Here is a 14798-nt window from a genome sequence, read left to right as displayed (position 1 = left end):
TGTATTTCCTGTTTAGACTTTCAGAATAAGACGTCAAGATGAAGGCGTTTTCTTCCTGAAATGACAGTAAATGGGGGTATTGCCACGATATAAGCATCTGAGCAGCTCAAAAATAAAGAAGTAGATGTTTAGTTTACTCGAACACGTCAAAATTGTTAGCCCAAAAATATTTAGGGGTTGTAAAAGAGTGGGACTAATGTCCAAGAATGAGACCACAAAATATCAATGGAAGACAAACAATTATCCCAAAAAGACACACTGCAAAATTAGACAGCAATTAGACTTTGCTAAGTGACCACATCGGGAAATTGAACAAAGGATCGGGAATACATGCAAATTACCTGAACCTCACAATGAGCAGTGACAATTTGACAAAACTGGACCACGTACAGATATACCATTATTCATTTGTATATGCTGAGTTCTATGGAAACAAAATGAAACGATACCAAGACCATGAGAGGGGCTGTATTTTGAAAGCTGTAACCGGAAACCACGTAAAGCAAGTCTCCGACTTGATTGGAGAAGGTTTAGATGGTCGGCAGAAACTGAGCTCCCCGGGATTGTTCACAACAACAGAGGAAGGCGCACCAGCTCTGACCAAATAAAGCCCAGTCGTCGCGATTTTAGATCCTGTTTTGAAGACATACCAACGGAAACTAACGTCAACGCGTTCCTTTGCGAAGGACTTGGTTCTTCTACGGGTAGCTGCTGTTTGTACCGACCTAGCTTTGTCCTTCGCAGTCACAGCTGCGGTGGGTTGCTGATATATTAATACTAATCGTAGTGGAATATGGCTCAACATGGACATCATGTAGCCAGTTCCCAAAAAGCACTAATGCTGGAGATGAAAAGTCTCCAAGATGAGCCAGTCGAGGGATTCAAGATAACTTTGGTTGACGAGTCGGACATGTACAACTGGGAAGTAGCGATATTCGGACCCCCAAACACGCACTACGAGGGTGGTTATTTTAAGGTGAGTAGCTAATGTTAGCTAGCAGTAAATCTATTGTTCTTGAGCGGGTTAATTTAGTTTTCGCTTTTAACGCATAAAGGGTAGCCTGCGGTTAACTTAAGCCCTAATGTAGCTGTTAAATGTAGCTCATAAACGGCTAAAAGCTGGTACCGTTTAGTAAGCTAATGGTTGGTTGTTCCCTGTTTAAGCGTCTCTGTGAGGGACCCAGCTCTTTGTTTAACTTTAAATCAACTCTACTCAGTCAGACTGTCATTAGTTTTAGTCGTACATGCTTCCCCACAGAGAAACTTTTCTTTTTGCTACGGCTTATTTTCTATCAAATACATATTTATTTACCCCTTTCGTGACCATAAACGGATGGTCACATTTGCTAGGTGTTTTTTTTTTTTAATGTTGCTCTGTAACAAAAGGTCGGCGAGTTTACAACCGCCTCCAACATTAACACTAAACAGACAAGCTGACTAACTGGTTCAATCATCGTGCTCATCATCACAGTTACGGTTGGGTTGGATTATTCTGAATTTGTAGCCATTTTACTGAATGAAAATCGCATGGAAACTTGGTAACTTGAATGGATCACTAAAAACGATTAGATCTTGTCTTGAAAAGTCATAGATTACTTTTGGATGAATTAATATTCACTTTTACACACAAACAAAAAAGGACCCTGTCACATAAATCTACTTTTCGTTTAGACATCTCAGAACATTTTGAAATTAGATGTATTTCTCATATCCAGATTTTTACGGTTGGTCAAATCAAATTGGGCCTTTTGAAAAACAGAAATGACATAAACTACACATGTAAATCAGCAGGAAAAGCCAATTATCATTGGGATGTCATTAAGAGATTAAGGCACTGTTAACAAAACTGGAAACTTGTGAGGGGAAGCTTACTCGATAGTGTAGCATATTTCAGCATTTATATTCGGATGAATCAAACTACCCTTCCACAAGCATAGCGCTAACCCATACAAGTGCACTGTTTCAGTCCTTTACATCGTCCTGGTCCCATTTTACATGTGTAATTGAGTCATTCTTGACAAGGCGGCAACATCTTTTTCACATGTGATTATGCCTGATAACGATGACTTATTTCTTGTCCTCTTGATGAGCTCAATTTCATTACAGGTAACTACCCAGCCCTGTACATTGAATACATAAGCTCATCAGCTTGCTAACTAATTCAACTAATTTGTGTTCATCATAAATCAGGAGCCCAGGGTTGAGCGGGCCGTTTCTTTACATATTCAGATTTACTCATAGGAACCAATCCCTAATGCACAGTAACCTTGCCTTTTGAAATGCTGATGTATCCAGTCTTGTCTTGTCTGTTTTCTGGAAACTCGTTGGCAATTTTGTTGTCTGCGTTACTTCCTCCCTTGAGAGCGAAATGTTTTTGTTTCACAAATGTGTTGTTCCTGTTTAAGCATTGGCGTTTCTTACAAAAGGACTTGAGTTTTAGGCAACCTCGGTATTCTTCAGTAATTATTTCTGTAATTGCTCACCTCAGACCTTTAGGCGACTGACTGTTGATCCAGTTTTTTTTTTTTTGCCCTTTTACAAGCTGGAGCTACAGTATTTGACTCACTTTAGATCCCGCTATAAGCTACACACCTACATTGTAAATACACATGCTATACCCTCGTGTCTGTTGCCACAGCAGACAGTCTGCTGTTTATTTGTCCCAAACTAAATGAGAATGTGAACATCAGCTTGGAACATTGCAACACATTGAGGGGATTGTTTGAAATTCTGCACTAATGTGGTTATTCATCCCGTGGAGCTCTTTGATTAATCACTTTGTCTGGCAAAGTCTAATACACCCTCGGTAGTTTTGCTTGAAACTTGGCAGTTATTGTTACTTTGTTTTACATGAAAAGAAAAAAAGATGGCCAGCCTTTATTGAAGTGGCTTCAAAGTCCTGTTTTAGTGAGGGGGGGGGGGGGCAAAAACTATATAGGTCATGGCTTCCAAAGAAGATTTCAGGTTTTGTAATGGTGGCAAACAAGCAAATTGTACATCTTCTTATCAGCTTGTTCTCATAATGCTGAGCTATTATTTTTCCAATATAACAGATAAACTGCAATTTATCAGAAACAACTGCTCACTGTGTTTGGATTATCAAACATACTGCGAAGGTTCTGCTTGTAAAAACAGTGCAGAGGTTTCATTGGTATAACTCCAGTTCTTGAGAAGCATTTTTTCCTCTGGTCTTTTTTTTTTTTTTTTTTTTTAAAGCCTGTGAACACCGAAGGGTCCCGGCCAGGCCACTGTGTAGATCCTGTTCAGTGTGTCAGTGTGGGTGCTGCGTACAGGATTCCTTTGTCGGGCCAGGAATGCACGTCCCGGCTGTGAAATCCACCGCATGGTTGTGACTCATTGTCCTGATCCAGGTTTCCATCCAACCAGTTTGCCTCATTCTAACAAAAAGGAAAAGAAAAAAAACGTGCTTTGACCAGGTTACCCAAACAATCAGTTATGACAAGCTGCATCTGCCAGTTCTTGAGAAACGGAGCAGGTACTGCCATTGCACGAAACCTGGCTGAGTCAGGTATTTCTGTCACAGGGGTGTTGTTTTCAGAGTCGCATCATGACTGCATGCACACGTTGGACTGGGGCATGCTGAAATGTCATTCAGGCCCGATTAGGTAACTGACCTGGATATGCAGTGCATAACAGCACTTTCAAATTATAAACTGACCATTGAACCGTAGGTTTCACATGCTTCCCCCGTTCATTCTCTGGATCCGAGACATCTCAAACTTGCGTTCTGTCATTTCACACGAAGTGTCCATCTGGACTCTGAGCGTCTGATTACTGGCAGAAGGCCAGTTTGACTGATCCTGGGATATGTAAGCAGACCTGCTGAGCTGGCTACTCTGAGACCAGACCTCTTTGATTTTATTTATTTATTTATTTATTTATTTATTCCCATAAAGGAAATGGTTGCTATAATATTTAGCTTGTGATCATCAATTTGTGATCATTATAAGTAAAAGTTTTGGTTAGACTTGAGAATTTAACTCGTGGTTGGGCATTGTGCAACATAGTGAAATAAGTACTCTGTATTCCTTTCAACAACATCGGACATTAATGACTTCTGTCTATCAGTCTGTTTAGCCTTAGTGGAGCTCCAGCTCCCATCATGATCTAGTTTTTAAATGTTTGTCTGTTAGCTGAGGAGTGGTTTGTTTCTGATTTGGATCTCTTTTACGGATTCAGCTTTGTCACAAAATGATCAAATTTAGATTATTACAGCTTTTTTTTTTCTTTCTTTTTTTTTTTTTTGCTTTAAAAAAAAAAACTTTTATCAGTGTAATCCAAATCAAATAACTGTTCATTAAGTCAAAGGTAATTACTGTACTCTTTCCAGTAGACCTGTGCATGTCAGGAGACTGCACAGGTCTACTGCATGCGACCAATAGAATTTCTCGCATGTTGTGCTTTTAAAATTTGAACAAATGTAATTTCTCTATGAATCTTTGGTAGCAGTTTTAAACTTTTGCCAAAGCTGCTTAGAAAATTCATTATTGGTTACTATTCAAGAAATATGTTTTGATTAACTGTAGTTTACACTGTATAGTATCACATTACGGTTGCCACATCTGGGGTGAAATCGCACCAAACCCATCACATCCATCGTGGCTCTTGGCTCTTCACATTGCTCAGCTTTTCAGGGTTATTGGATCAACAAGGACAGTCATGAAGTCTTGCACAGGGCTGTGAACTCCACTTAAGAACTTTGACATTGTTCCCTCTGTAACGTCAGCGAATGTCGGTCCACATTTGACTAAATTCGTCCTCCTTCTCGGTCCTGTGTGACGCACCAGAACAGGAGAAAATGTGTCAACTGTATGTCCACAGTTATGAGGTCATGTGTTTGTGGTGGCAACGTATAGCAAGAAATGATCCCGTATGTGGAGTGAGACTGAAATGTACCGCTGTTGGGACACCTGGAAATAAGTTGGAAGGCTGTTTAATCTATGATGCATGAAATCATAGTGTAAATGGAGTGGCTTTGTCAACTGACAGAGTAGGTTTTCACGGCTGATGTGAAAGAGGGGTTTTGCTCTTCTGGTTAGGCACAGGCTGTACTGTCTTGTTTAACTTTTGACAGTCAGTTGACAGACACCCAGTCCTGTTGGGCAGCTATATTAATGGCTGCTTGCCTTCCTTCATTCTCGGGTGCACAGACTCAACATTAGCTTTGGAGGGGAGGTTACAGGCCCAACCTGGCCGAATAGGATTCGACTGGGCTGGGCCGAGCTCAGCTGCTGGAGTCATGTTTCCCCCTCTGGCTGTGTCACATGGAAAAAAAGAAGAAATACTGAACAGCCAGAGCAAGATCAGATGGAGCCCTTTCTTGCAGTGGTCACCCTTTGAAAGGAGAGCCTGTTGTGAGCAGAGGTGAGTGTGAGGCCCCAGCAGACAGTTTTAACCGTCCCCCGAAGCGCTGGGAGTATGTTCTTTTCCTTCCTGTTTAGGCCACCAATGTGGTAATCATATTTCTGAAACCTGGCTCTGTGCTCTGTGTTTGAAATGTCAGTGTGGCTAGATGTAATTTTCTCCACTTAAGGTCCTTTTTTCCTATCATTTGGAGTAGTTGTGTTTGCATGTGTGTGGATAGGGTCTGTAGAGATTGTAAAGAGGTGCAAAAGGAGAACAGAATGATTTGTTCTTTTCAGGGTCTTTTCATTGACCTGGTTTACTTCTCCTTGCTGTCATCTCCTACAGGGTGGGCGTGCTCTCTCATTCCTGTTCTCTCCTGAATGCTGTTTTTTAGGTCGCAGTCCAAGAAAGATTTTCACAGAATGAGGAAACTGAACTTGCATTCTGTATTATTGGTAACAAGACAAGTCTTTCATAAGTCCCCCTCTTTTTTTTTTTTTTTCTTCTCACACTTGGCAGGAAATTGGCTGCACTCATGTCTGCTGCTTAAATGGGTTATCCAGAGTGAGTTCCCTTCGCACCGTGGACTCTATGCTTTCTGTGCTCAGTTCATTTCTGAGGCATGACATGCAAATCATCACTAGGCTGCTGCAAGAAGTGCACAGGTTTGCTTGTTGTGATGGGCAGAGGTCATGTCTTAGCAGCTGTATAAATATACAGGATGAGAGAAGCACTTTAAAGGCTAATGCAGTTTGAGTATATTTATTAGCAGGGATATATTTGAATGTCTACCATAGACAAGAGTGATCTGTTTTAAAAAGCGTCATTCTTCTCTTTTAAGACCTTGTTGCTGTGTCCTCGCTCTTCTTCCCCTTTTCCGTAGTGTTTCTTCTCTTCTTTGTGCTCGGTACTGAGACAGGAGACGAACTGCTCGCTGCTGCAGATCAAATGAGCCAGCCGAGCAGCCATCACTTCTTTACCCCGTCCTTGAATCCATCCACACTCTGCTGCCTGCTGTGTGAGCAGGTCAAGAGCGTCGGCTAAAGCTGAAATGTAGAATTGTAACAACGGGAAAGCAGTGGAAAGCCTCCCGATAAGCTGCGTTGTGAAATCATGCTCTTACCTTCTTATTTGGGATCAGTTTTTGTGCTTATCCTCGATGCATATCCCCACCTTCCTGATCTACTGTTAGCTTGTGCTCAGACTAACAGGATAGTGATGAATGGAGATGAATCTTTATTGGACGCACTGTCTGGATGTGTCATTGCGTAGGCCTCCCAGCAACAAGGGAAAGGGTGAGATGAGTTTTGGGTCACATGTGTACAGGCAAGGCAAACCTTTCTGTTTTGAGGAGCTGAGTGAGTCTAAGTCATTTTTTCTTGAGTATCATCAGAGCCAAGTTGCTCTGGTTTCAGCAGTTGGCGTAGTCTGATTCATCTAAATGTGTTCCAACATGACCAAACGAGTTGTGAAATAAAGTGTGTGGCCCCCCCCAGCAGCTTCTTTTTAATCCACGGAAATTCTTGTTAACAAAAAGTCATCTGAACCTGTAATGTCTTTTCATTCTTGCCGTTTGGTGAGAAAAGCTTAAATACTTCGCCCACTGGAAGTGTTGCCAGAGCTTTACAGCAAGCCAGTTGTCCCCTAGTTCTTTTTCTGAGAAACTTTGTTTGAATGTTTTCTAAAAGTAATGCTTAAAGACTTCTGGTGTCAGCCGTTGTGGTTAATACAAAACATGCTCATTGGCAAACATCCTGTCTGTGACTGCCTGCAGATGAGATGTGGGAGGAGGGAGAGTTAGAGGGGCGGCTTTCTTATATTAAAATAAAAGGCAAAAATCTCCTTTGTCTCATTTCTCAGCCAGTGGACAGATATGATGTTAATGCTTTCATTGTTTTGAAAGAAAAAGCGAGCGGTCGCTGTTGCTGCATGGCCTTGCTCCCCCCTCCTCCACCACCAGCCCGCTGGCTGCTGCGTGCTGCACTGTTGCCAACCTATTATGTGTTCAGTGTTGGCTTGAACTCTGCACTCTGCCTGTCCACCAGCTTTCTGCCAGTCAAACCCGTGGATTTTTTTTTTGTGTACGTTTCTTCTCGATTGTGCCTTTACAGGTCGAGAACAGATTAGTTCTGTTGGTTGTTGATCCCCTTTCATCGTCTGTGTGATAACAAATGCTAAATCTATGCGTTTTAATGCAGAGGTCATGACACACTGACAGCTTTTATGGCAAGAATCTGTTACCGGGTCACTTATGGGTGTTTTGAGCACTTGGTTTCAACTATGCAATGCAGTCAAAGAGGACTGAAGCTTGAAATATTACAGAGCCCAACCCCCTTTATTCTCCTGTGCTTCTCCCGCTGCCACTCCACCCCTCTGCTCCCATGCAGCTGCCACCCGCCCCATCTCTTCGGCGAGAACCAGCTGACCATGCCGAATCAGCAAATGTGAGCCTGTGTGTGTGTATATGACAAGGGGATCAGGAGAAGGTTTCCTGCTGAGTGATATGCGTGTGTGTAATCGGTCCAGTCGGTGTGTGCTCCCCCATCGTCCCCGGCTCTGCCATGGCACGCCTTGTGGAAAGGGAGGAGGGGTCCTTTACACAGTACATGTGTGCGGTTGTGCTTCAGTGTTAGGACGTGTAATAGCAGAGCACAAGTGTGAGTAGTGGATTGTTTTGGGCTGAAGTGACAGCTGGAAAGGACATGCACAATGTCTTTATACCACCAACCCCCTCCCAGCCGCCGGTGTTTCTCTGAGCTCTACACACTTTGCAGCTGAATGCACTTCAAGCCTCCATCCCTCCCATCCTCCACACCATATTGCATTACAGTGTCATTAGCCCCTCAATGCCTCCTCAGAACGGTTAGCAGGGACTCCAAAAGTTGCTATTTTTATACCTGTTTAATTTATATTTGAGCTAATCAGCACGATTGTGGAGGCTCACTCAGCAGCCTGCTTCTTGACACCAGTGCTGCAACTATAAGAAAAGCTTTAAGAATACAGCCCCCTCTCTCCTCGTCAGCCGCCTGTGCTTGTGTGTCCTTCTGTGGCCGTTCTTTGCATTATGCCAGTCAATGCCCCACAAAGGCAGCTGTACTTGTCAGTAGAAGAGCAGTTTTAAGGAAAAGTATGAATTCACTACACATTGTAAGAAAATGACACAGAGAGTTGACTTTAATCAAATCCAGCTGTCTAACTGTGGTTTAAGGAATCTGTCTGCGTAATCAGTGAAAATGTTTCCTAAACGGTTATAGTTTGGCGGGGAGTAGTCTCGACCTGTAAGTTGACAACTGAGAGGGGTAAATAAACTTCCTGCCACGTTGCTAATATGTCTCCTCACCCCCAGGCTCGGATCAAGTTTCCTGTTGACTACCCCTACTCTCCACCTGCCTTCCGCTTCCTCACCAAAATGTGGCACCCCAACATCTATGAGGTAATTAATCTAAGAATATTAAAGTCTTTGGTATAGTCTGTCCAGTCCTATTCTTTAAATATTTAAAGAGTGGGGTTGGGAACAGCTTCTTCCCAACCCCACAGGAAGCTGTTTTTTTTGTTTTGTTTTTTTGTGTGTGTGTGGATTTCATGTAAAGATTCACTTTCTGATAATGAAGCATATATGTTTGTGTGTGTGTGTGTGTGTGTGTGTGTGTGTGTGTGGGAGCAGTTTGAACTGCTGGATGTTTAATACTCACAGCTGCATGCTGTCACTGGCTGGTGTTTACATGCCCTGTGCACAAAGGTTGCTGCCCAAAATAATTCTACAAACACTGTAATTAGAAAATAAATGAAGAGGACTGTGTCTCTGGAGAGATGTACGCTAACACTGGCTGAGACGGACCCCCCTCCCCCCACATAATGTTTTTAACTGTATTTGCATGGTAAATGAAATGTCTGAACATAAAGGTGTATTGTGTTGTGTTCCTAGAATGGGGATGTGTGCATCTCTATCCTGCATCCACCAGTAGATGACCCACAGAGCGGCGAGCTGCCGTCAGAGAGGTGGAACCCCACACAGAATGTCAGGTATTCATCTGCTACACAGGCAGCAGTCCTCTGATGCAGTAATCGCTCTTTTAGTCTAATTGTAAACTGATGTTTTATGTTTTTAATGGTGTTTGACTTGAATTCACATACTGATTCACACATTCTCTTTGAAACGATATAAAGAAGACATGGTGCTCCTACTCCGTAAGTGTCCGTACAACAGCTAGAGCAACAAGCACCTGTTGGTTTTAAAAATGAAGAAAATGATGTTGATCACCTGTTTGATGTTGGACCCTGGCACAGGGAAACGCTGCTGCTGAGGGTAAATTAGTCCTGAAAACACTTCAGTTTCAAAGGCAGAGGAGGAATAACCTGTGCTGATCAACAAAATGGAGGCTCTGAAGTTTCTTTCTCGAGGCCTTTCTATAAATATTTCTAAGTTGATTTTAGATTCTTAATTTTTTTTTACAAATATAAATTTTTATTTTCACTGGGAAGCGGTTAGTGAAGCTCTAAAATATTCTCAAAAGCCAACTACAAGTTGCTATGATTCGTCTTCAAGAGAGTTGGTGACATAAGACATTTGCGTATTTTAGGCATATGGTGTTCGCTTCTCTAAAATTGTTAGAACCTACCGTATGTTTTCAGTCTGGATTCCTGCTCCTAAAGCAGAAATGTTTAGCACTGACACACTCTGCTAACCTTCAGGCGAGAAGCATCTTGTGGTTCGTCAGCCCCCCCCCCCTTCCTTTTTTTTTTTTTTTTCCCCCCAGATATTTACTGGACTTGTATTCATATGTTTATCCCCTCCAGCTTTCCCAGTCCTCCGTCTTTAGCTTTACCTTTGGTGCTGTATGCACATGGACATACTCTTATAATTTGATATTATAATGAGTCTGCTAATGCCCTGGATCCGACAAACAGCGAGACAACTAACAGTCCCACATTATGGCCCAGGGAAAGAAGAGCTGTTGGGAAAAGCTCGTGAGAGATCATACACTATAAATCAAGATATTTCAGAGCCGTGTTTGCTGGATACAGTTTGAATCGTTTTAGTCCCTCCAGCTCTCCCATTTCTCTCCTGAGTTTAATCAGAATCTCTCCTTGCTCTGTGGATGCAAGCTTTCAGGAATGGAGCCTCTGTAGACCGAGAGCTGACAGCAAAGTCCCACATTTAAAAATGGCCTTGTATTTCTACAAGAAGTCAGTGTTGAAAAATGTTTGAAGCATGTACTGTACCACCCTGTTTTTAAGCACCCTCTCTCTATACTAGTCTGTCTTCAGCAGTATTTGCAGATAGTGTCTCTAATGAGCAGTTTCTGGAGCCAGAGTCAAATGTTTACAGTGATAGAATTTTTTTTTTTTTTTTTTTTTGTCTAGGGGCTTTTCTTTCCATCCTCTTTGACCTGTACTCTAATTTTCTCGTCTTACCCGTCTCTCATCCTGGATTGCTTTCCTCTATTTAAATCTCTCCCCACCTTTTCTCTCGTCTGCATCTCTCCCAGGACCATCCTGCTCAGTGTCATCTCCCTATTGAACGAACCCAACACATTCTCCCCGGCCAACGTGGACGCGTCCGTCATGTACCGCAAGTGGAGGGACAGCAAGGGCAAGGACCGAGAATACATTGAGATCATCAGGTACCACGATCGATAAAGGCACAGTTCGTCAGTGCAGCTGAGACGCAAAGTTCTGGTGCTGACATTCTTTTCTCTCCGTCTCACAGGAAGCAGGTGCTGGCTACCAAAGCTGACGCAGAGAGGGACGGCGTCAAGGTTCCCATCACACTGGACGAATACTGCGTCCGCACCCAAGTCCCACCCACAGACGACGGCTCAAACCTCTTATACGATGACTACTATGACGACGAGGAGCTGGAGGAAGACGACGAGGATGACAATGAAGACTGTTGCTATGATGAGGACGACTCTGGCACCGAGGACTCCTGACCACGCCTCCCTGTGATGTCACCCACTCTCTCCTCCACCACCCGTGACCAGTTCTTATTCTCTTCCTCACACACACGCCTCCGTCTTCTGTTATGGACTGAACTTTACGTCCCTCCCCCTTCGCCCTGAGTCCTTACATAGCACGGGCACCCTGTCCACCCTCTGTCACATGTGCAGTCGCAGTCTGCACACTAAAGCTTGATGCATTGACGAAAAGGAAGTTGCAGAGTTGTTTTTTTTGTCTAACATTTTCTCTTTTACGCTTTTCATTTGTCTGAGTAGAAGTTGCACACAAACGGCGTAATTCGATACTTTTGAGTTTTCTTCATCTCCTTGTGCTCATCTCCATTGATACCCGTTCAGATTCCCCTAAAAGCTCATCAGCTCCCAGACCCATCTCTTCCATAGATGCTGAGTGGAGCAAAGCTTTCTTATTGCTCGAGAGCGGTCACTTCTTTTACATCATCATCAGCAGGCAGGAATGTAACATCACAGATCAGATCACTGTAAAACAAGAGTGAAGTATTTGCAGGGGAAGCCAATACTGGAAAAATGGCGTACAGCTTGTGTTACAAAAAGCTGAGTCATTTCCGCCTGAGCCATGCGTGGGACCTCCAGTTAGCAGGCTGTTTGAAGCCCTGCCACGCTTCACCTCTGACCTTTTAAAGCCACAGGGCTCATGCTGCTACCAACGGGGAAGTTATCAGTTTCCAAAAGCCGCTCGCACTCCCTTGTGCCTTCCTTTTATCCCTAATGTCCCAGATCTGAGTGACTGGCTGATCAAAGCAAAAAACCCCACCGGCAGACATACAAAAGTGACGAGAATCGTTTATTTTTTTTATTTAATTCCCTTTTTTTTTTCTTTTTTTTTTCTTCTTTCTTTTTTGTCAGGCTTACAGTATAAATTGCAAACAGCGCCCTACTGATGGAATAAGTCTCTACTTATTTCTAGCGGCGCCTGTCAGATTTGTCAGGGCCGTGAGTGAGAAAGGTAAGATCCAACAGCTGATCTAAAGAATCTGGATGTAGATCGAACATCCTCTACTTGCTGCCACACAGCCTTCATCGTACAAGCACGTGCTACCAGTGGCCTGGATGCATTAAACATCTAGCTCAGCTTGCTGCTGCTCATGAAAAACCAACGTACTGTATTTAAAAAAAAAAAAAAACTATGCAGACAGTGCTTGAACTTCCTTTAATATGCAGTGCTTTAAATGTGGCAGCACAGCTGGGTCTGACAATGAAGTTTCGATGTATCTGTGAGGGCTCTAGAGAGACTGTGAGATCAGTTAGAGATGGATGTGTGCAGCTGTATCCGTCTTTGTTTGTCTGTGGTTTGTGGTTCATATTTAGAGTAGCACAAATATCCACAGCAGAGGAGTTACGTTGAACGCCAACTTTCACAGCGCTCGCCCCCTACCGGTGGCTGCATGCGTCACCCCCCCCCCCCCTTACTCTGAAATGCTCGACTGGACTGCAGCAATCTTGACTCACCTGAATCAATGAACTCTGCTACCTCAGAGGAGATCAGGTTACAGTGCGTATGAATCAGAGGACTGGAAACTGGCCACATGAATATGGGGGTTTTGTTTTCAGTCAGCTGAGCGCCATCAGACGCCCTCTGTTGCTCTGTTGCACACTTAAAACACATTACCGCCATCCAACAGTATTTTCAAGGAAAATTCTGAAAATCACTGTAACCACGTTTCCGTTGTGTGAACATTTGCAGATTGTTTCAGAGATGTTTGGAGAGGATGCTCAAAACGGGAAGGATCTGGGACTGGGCTCAACTCCGAGCACGAGCAGGAGACTTTGGTTCTTCACTAGCATGCTGATATGTATTCGTGGTTTTAGATCTGCTATAAGGGTTGGGATTGTGTCCGAGATATAAAAAAAAAATAAGAAGAAAAGTAAGGTTCGCTAACTCAATTTTATCTAAATCTGTCGCGTTGTGAATGGGCTGAAGGGGTTTGTGTTTTTACGCTTTTCAACTTTGACGTCATATTTTTATTTCCAAAATTTGTGGTGTGAGCTGCATTGTTTTCTTATTTGTATTGAGATTATTGACTCGATTAAGAAACCAGGGTTGTTGACAGATTAAATATAGAACCAATTTACAGAATTACTTTTAAAAACAGGAAAGTTGTATAGAAACCAAACCATGCTGTAATAATGACTTGGCTCTGAATGCTCTACAGTGAGTTTTCAATACTGGATAATAGACTGATGTCCTTTATATGACTACTGTTTTCTTATCATCCTTCCTCCCTACTCGCCCCCCCTTAAGTTCTCTGAGCTGTGATTGGTGGCAGCGTCACTGAGGGAAAACCCAGCAGTTAAGAAAACAACAAGAACCTCAGGAAAAAAGAAAAGAAAAAGACAACCACCAAACGACAAACAAATCCTCCTTCAGCTGAGTGCACCTGACCCCGGGGGGACTCACTGTTGGCTTCAAAGGACTCTTTACAATCTCTACCTTGATATGCACATGTGGATATTTTGACGATCACTTGATGTTTTTTTTTTCTTTCTTTTTGTTTATATTTTCTTTTTTTTTTTTTTCTTATGGTTTGTAAATCTATTTAAAATCTGAAATAAAGCTCTTTATTAGATATTGGCTGTTTTTTTTGTTTTGTTTTGTTTTTCCCCCAGTTGGTTAATTTCCCATCTTTCAGAGGCTTCGACGTCTGATTTGGTTTCTGCGTTTTCTTTCAAACCCTGAAATCAATAACATTTGAATGAAACTCGGGGTTAAGCTCCGAGAGGTAAGACTTGTGTCCTTCCTTTTCCGTTTACTGTGTTTTTAGGAATGCACACGATGAGATGTGCACCCAGTAGTCGCCCTGCTGTGCTCAGAGGGCTGGTGGAGACTCAAAAGGATTTTCTGATGCTTTCTGTGCCACTGATGGGAATTTGAGGGGAAACAAAACGTCTTTAAATGCACACGGTTCCCTCTTCCCTTCTTGGAAATATTAATCTTGGAGGAAACAAAGGTAAGACACTTCTCAGCGTTTGCGGAAGCTTTTAGTTGAGCCCTAATTAATCAGTTTTTATTGCATTTTCTTTAATGTTAAACTTTAACGCATCACATTCAGCAGGGCTTCATGTGGAGATTTGGTATTTTCTACTTAATCTTCACTAAAATGAGGATTTGCTGGATATCTCTGTCTTTTTGTTCAAGAAGTTGAACATTTTAAAGTGTTAAACAGGCAAAACAAAACATTAGACAGATATAATCGTTAATTACAAGTGACCTCTTACTGGCTCTTGTCGACACTGGGGAACTGATTTGAAAGCGTTGGCTTTGCGAGCTAATAATAATTTCCACAAAAGCTGAACAACAAAGATGCTCACAGGAGGAAGGCCGGGCTGTTTGATGAAAGCTGCACATGTAATGATATTCGTGCTTCTTTTGAGAATGATCAGATTGACATGCATGTGATGCGTGATTGTAACAATGTGGTCAAAATTAAAGTCACATGTCGGGAGAGAATAGCC

General features: G+C 42.6%; 1 protein-coding gene across 1 annotated transcript; it reads left to right on the top strand.

Annotated features, from left to right (window-relative positions):
* Positions 1–530: 530 nt before the first annotated feature.
* Positions 531–13917, top strand: cdc34a (cell division cycle 34 homolog (S. cerevisiae) a). The gene is made up of 5 exons (XM_075485277.1): positions 531–976; positions 8714–8800; positions 9293–9390; positions 10857–10991; positions 11078–13917. The coding sequence occupies exons 1-5, from the start codon at positions 794–796 to the stop codon at positions 11298–11300; spliced, it is 726 nt and encodes a 241-aa protein (XP_075341392.1). The 5' UTR covers positions 531–793; the 3' UTR covers positions 11301–13917.
* The last annotated feature ends 881 nt before the right edge of the window (positions 13918–14798 follow it).

This window comes from Odontesthes bonariensis, chromosome 15, assembly GCF_027942865.1.
Source record: "Odontesthes bonariensis isolate fOdoBon6 chromosome 15, fOdoBon6.hap1, whole genome shotgun sequence".
Classification (NCBI taxonomy): Eukaryota; Metazoa; Chordata; class Actinopteri; order Atheriniformes; family Atherinopsidae; genus Odontesthes; species Odontesthes bonariensis.
This window is presented reverse-complemented; position numbering and strand designations above follow the sequence as displayed.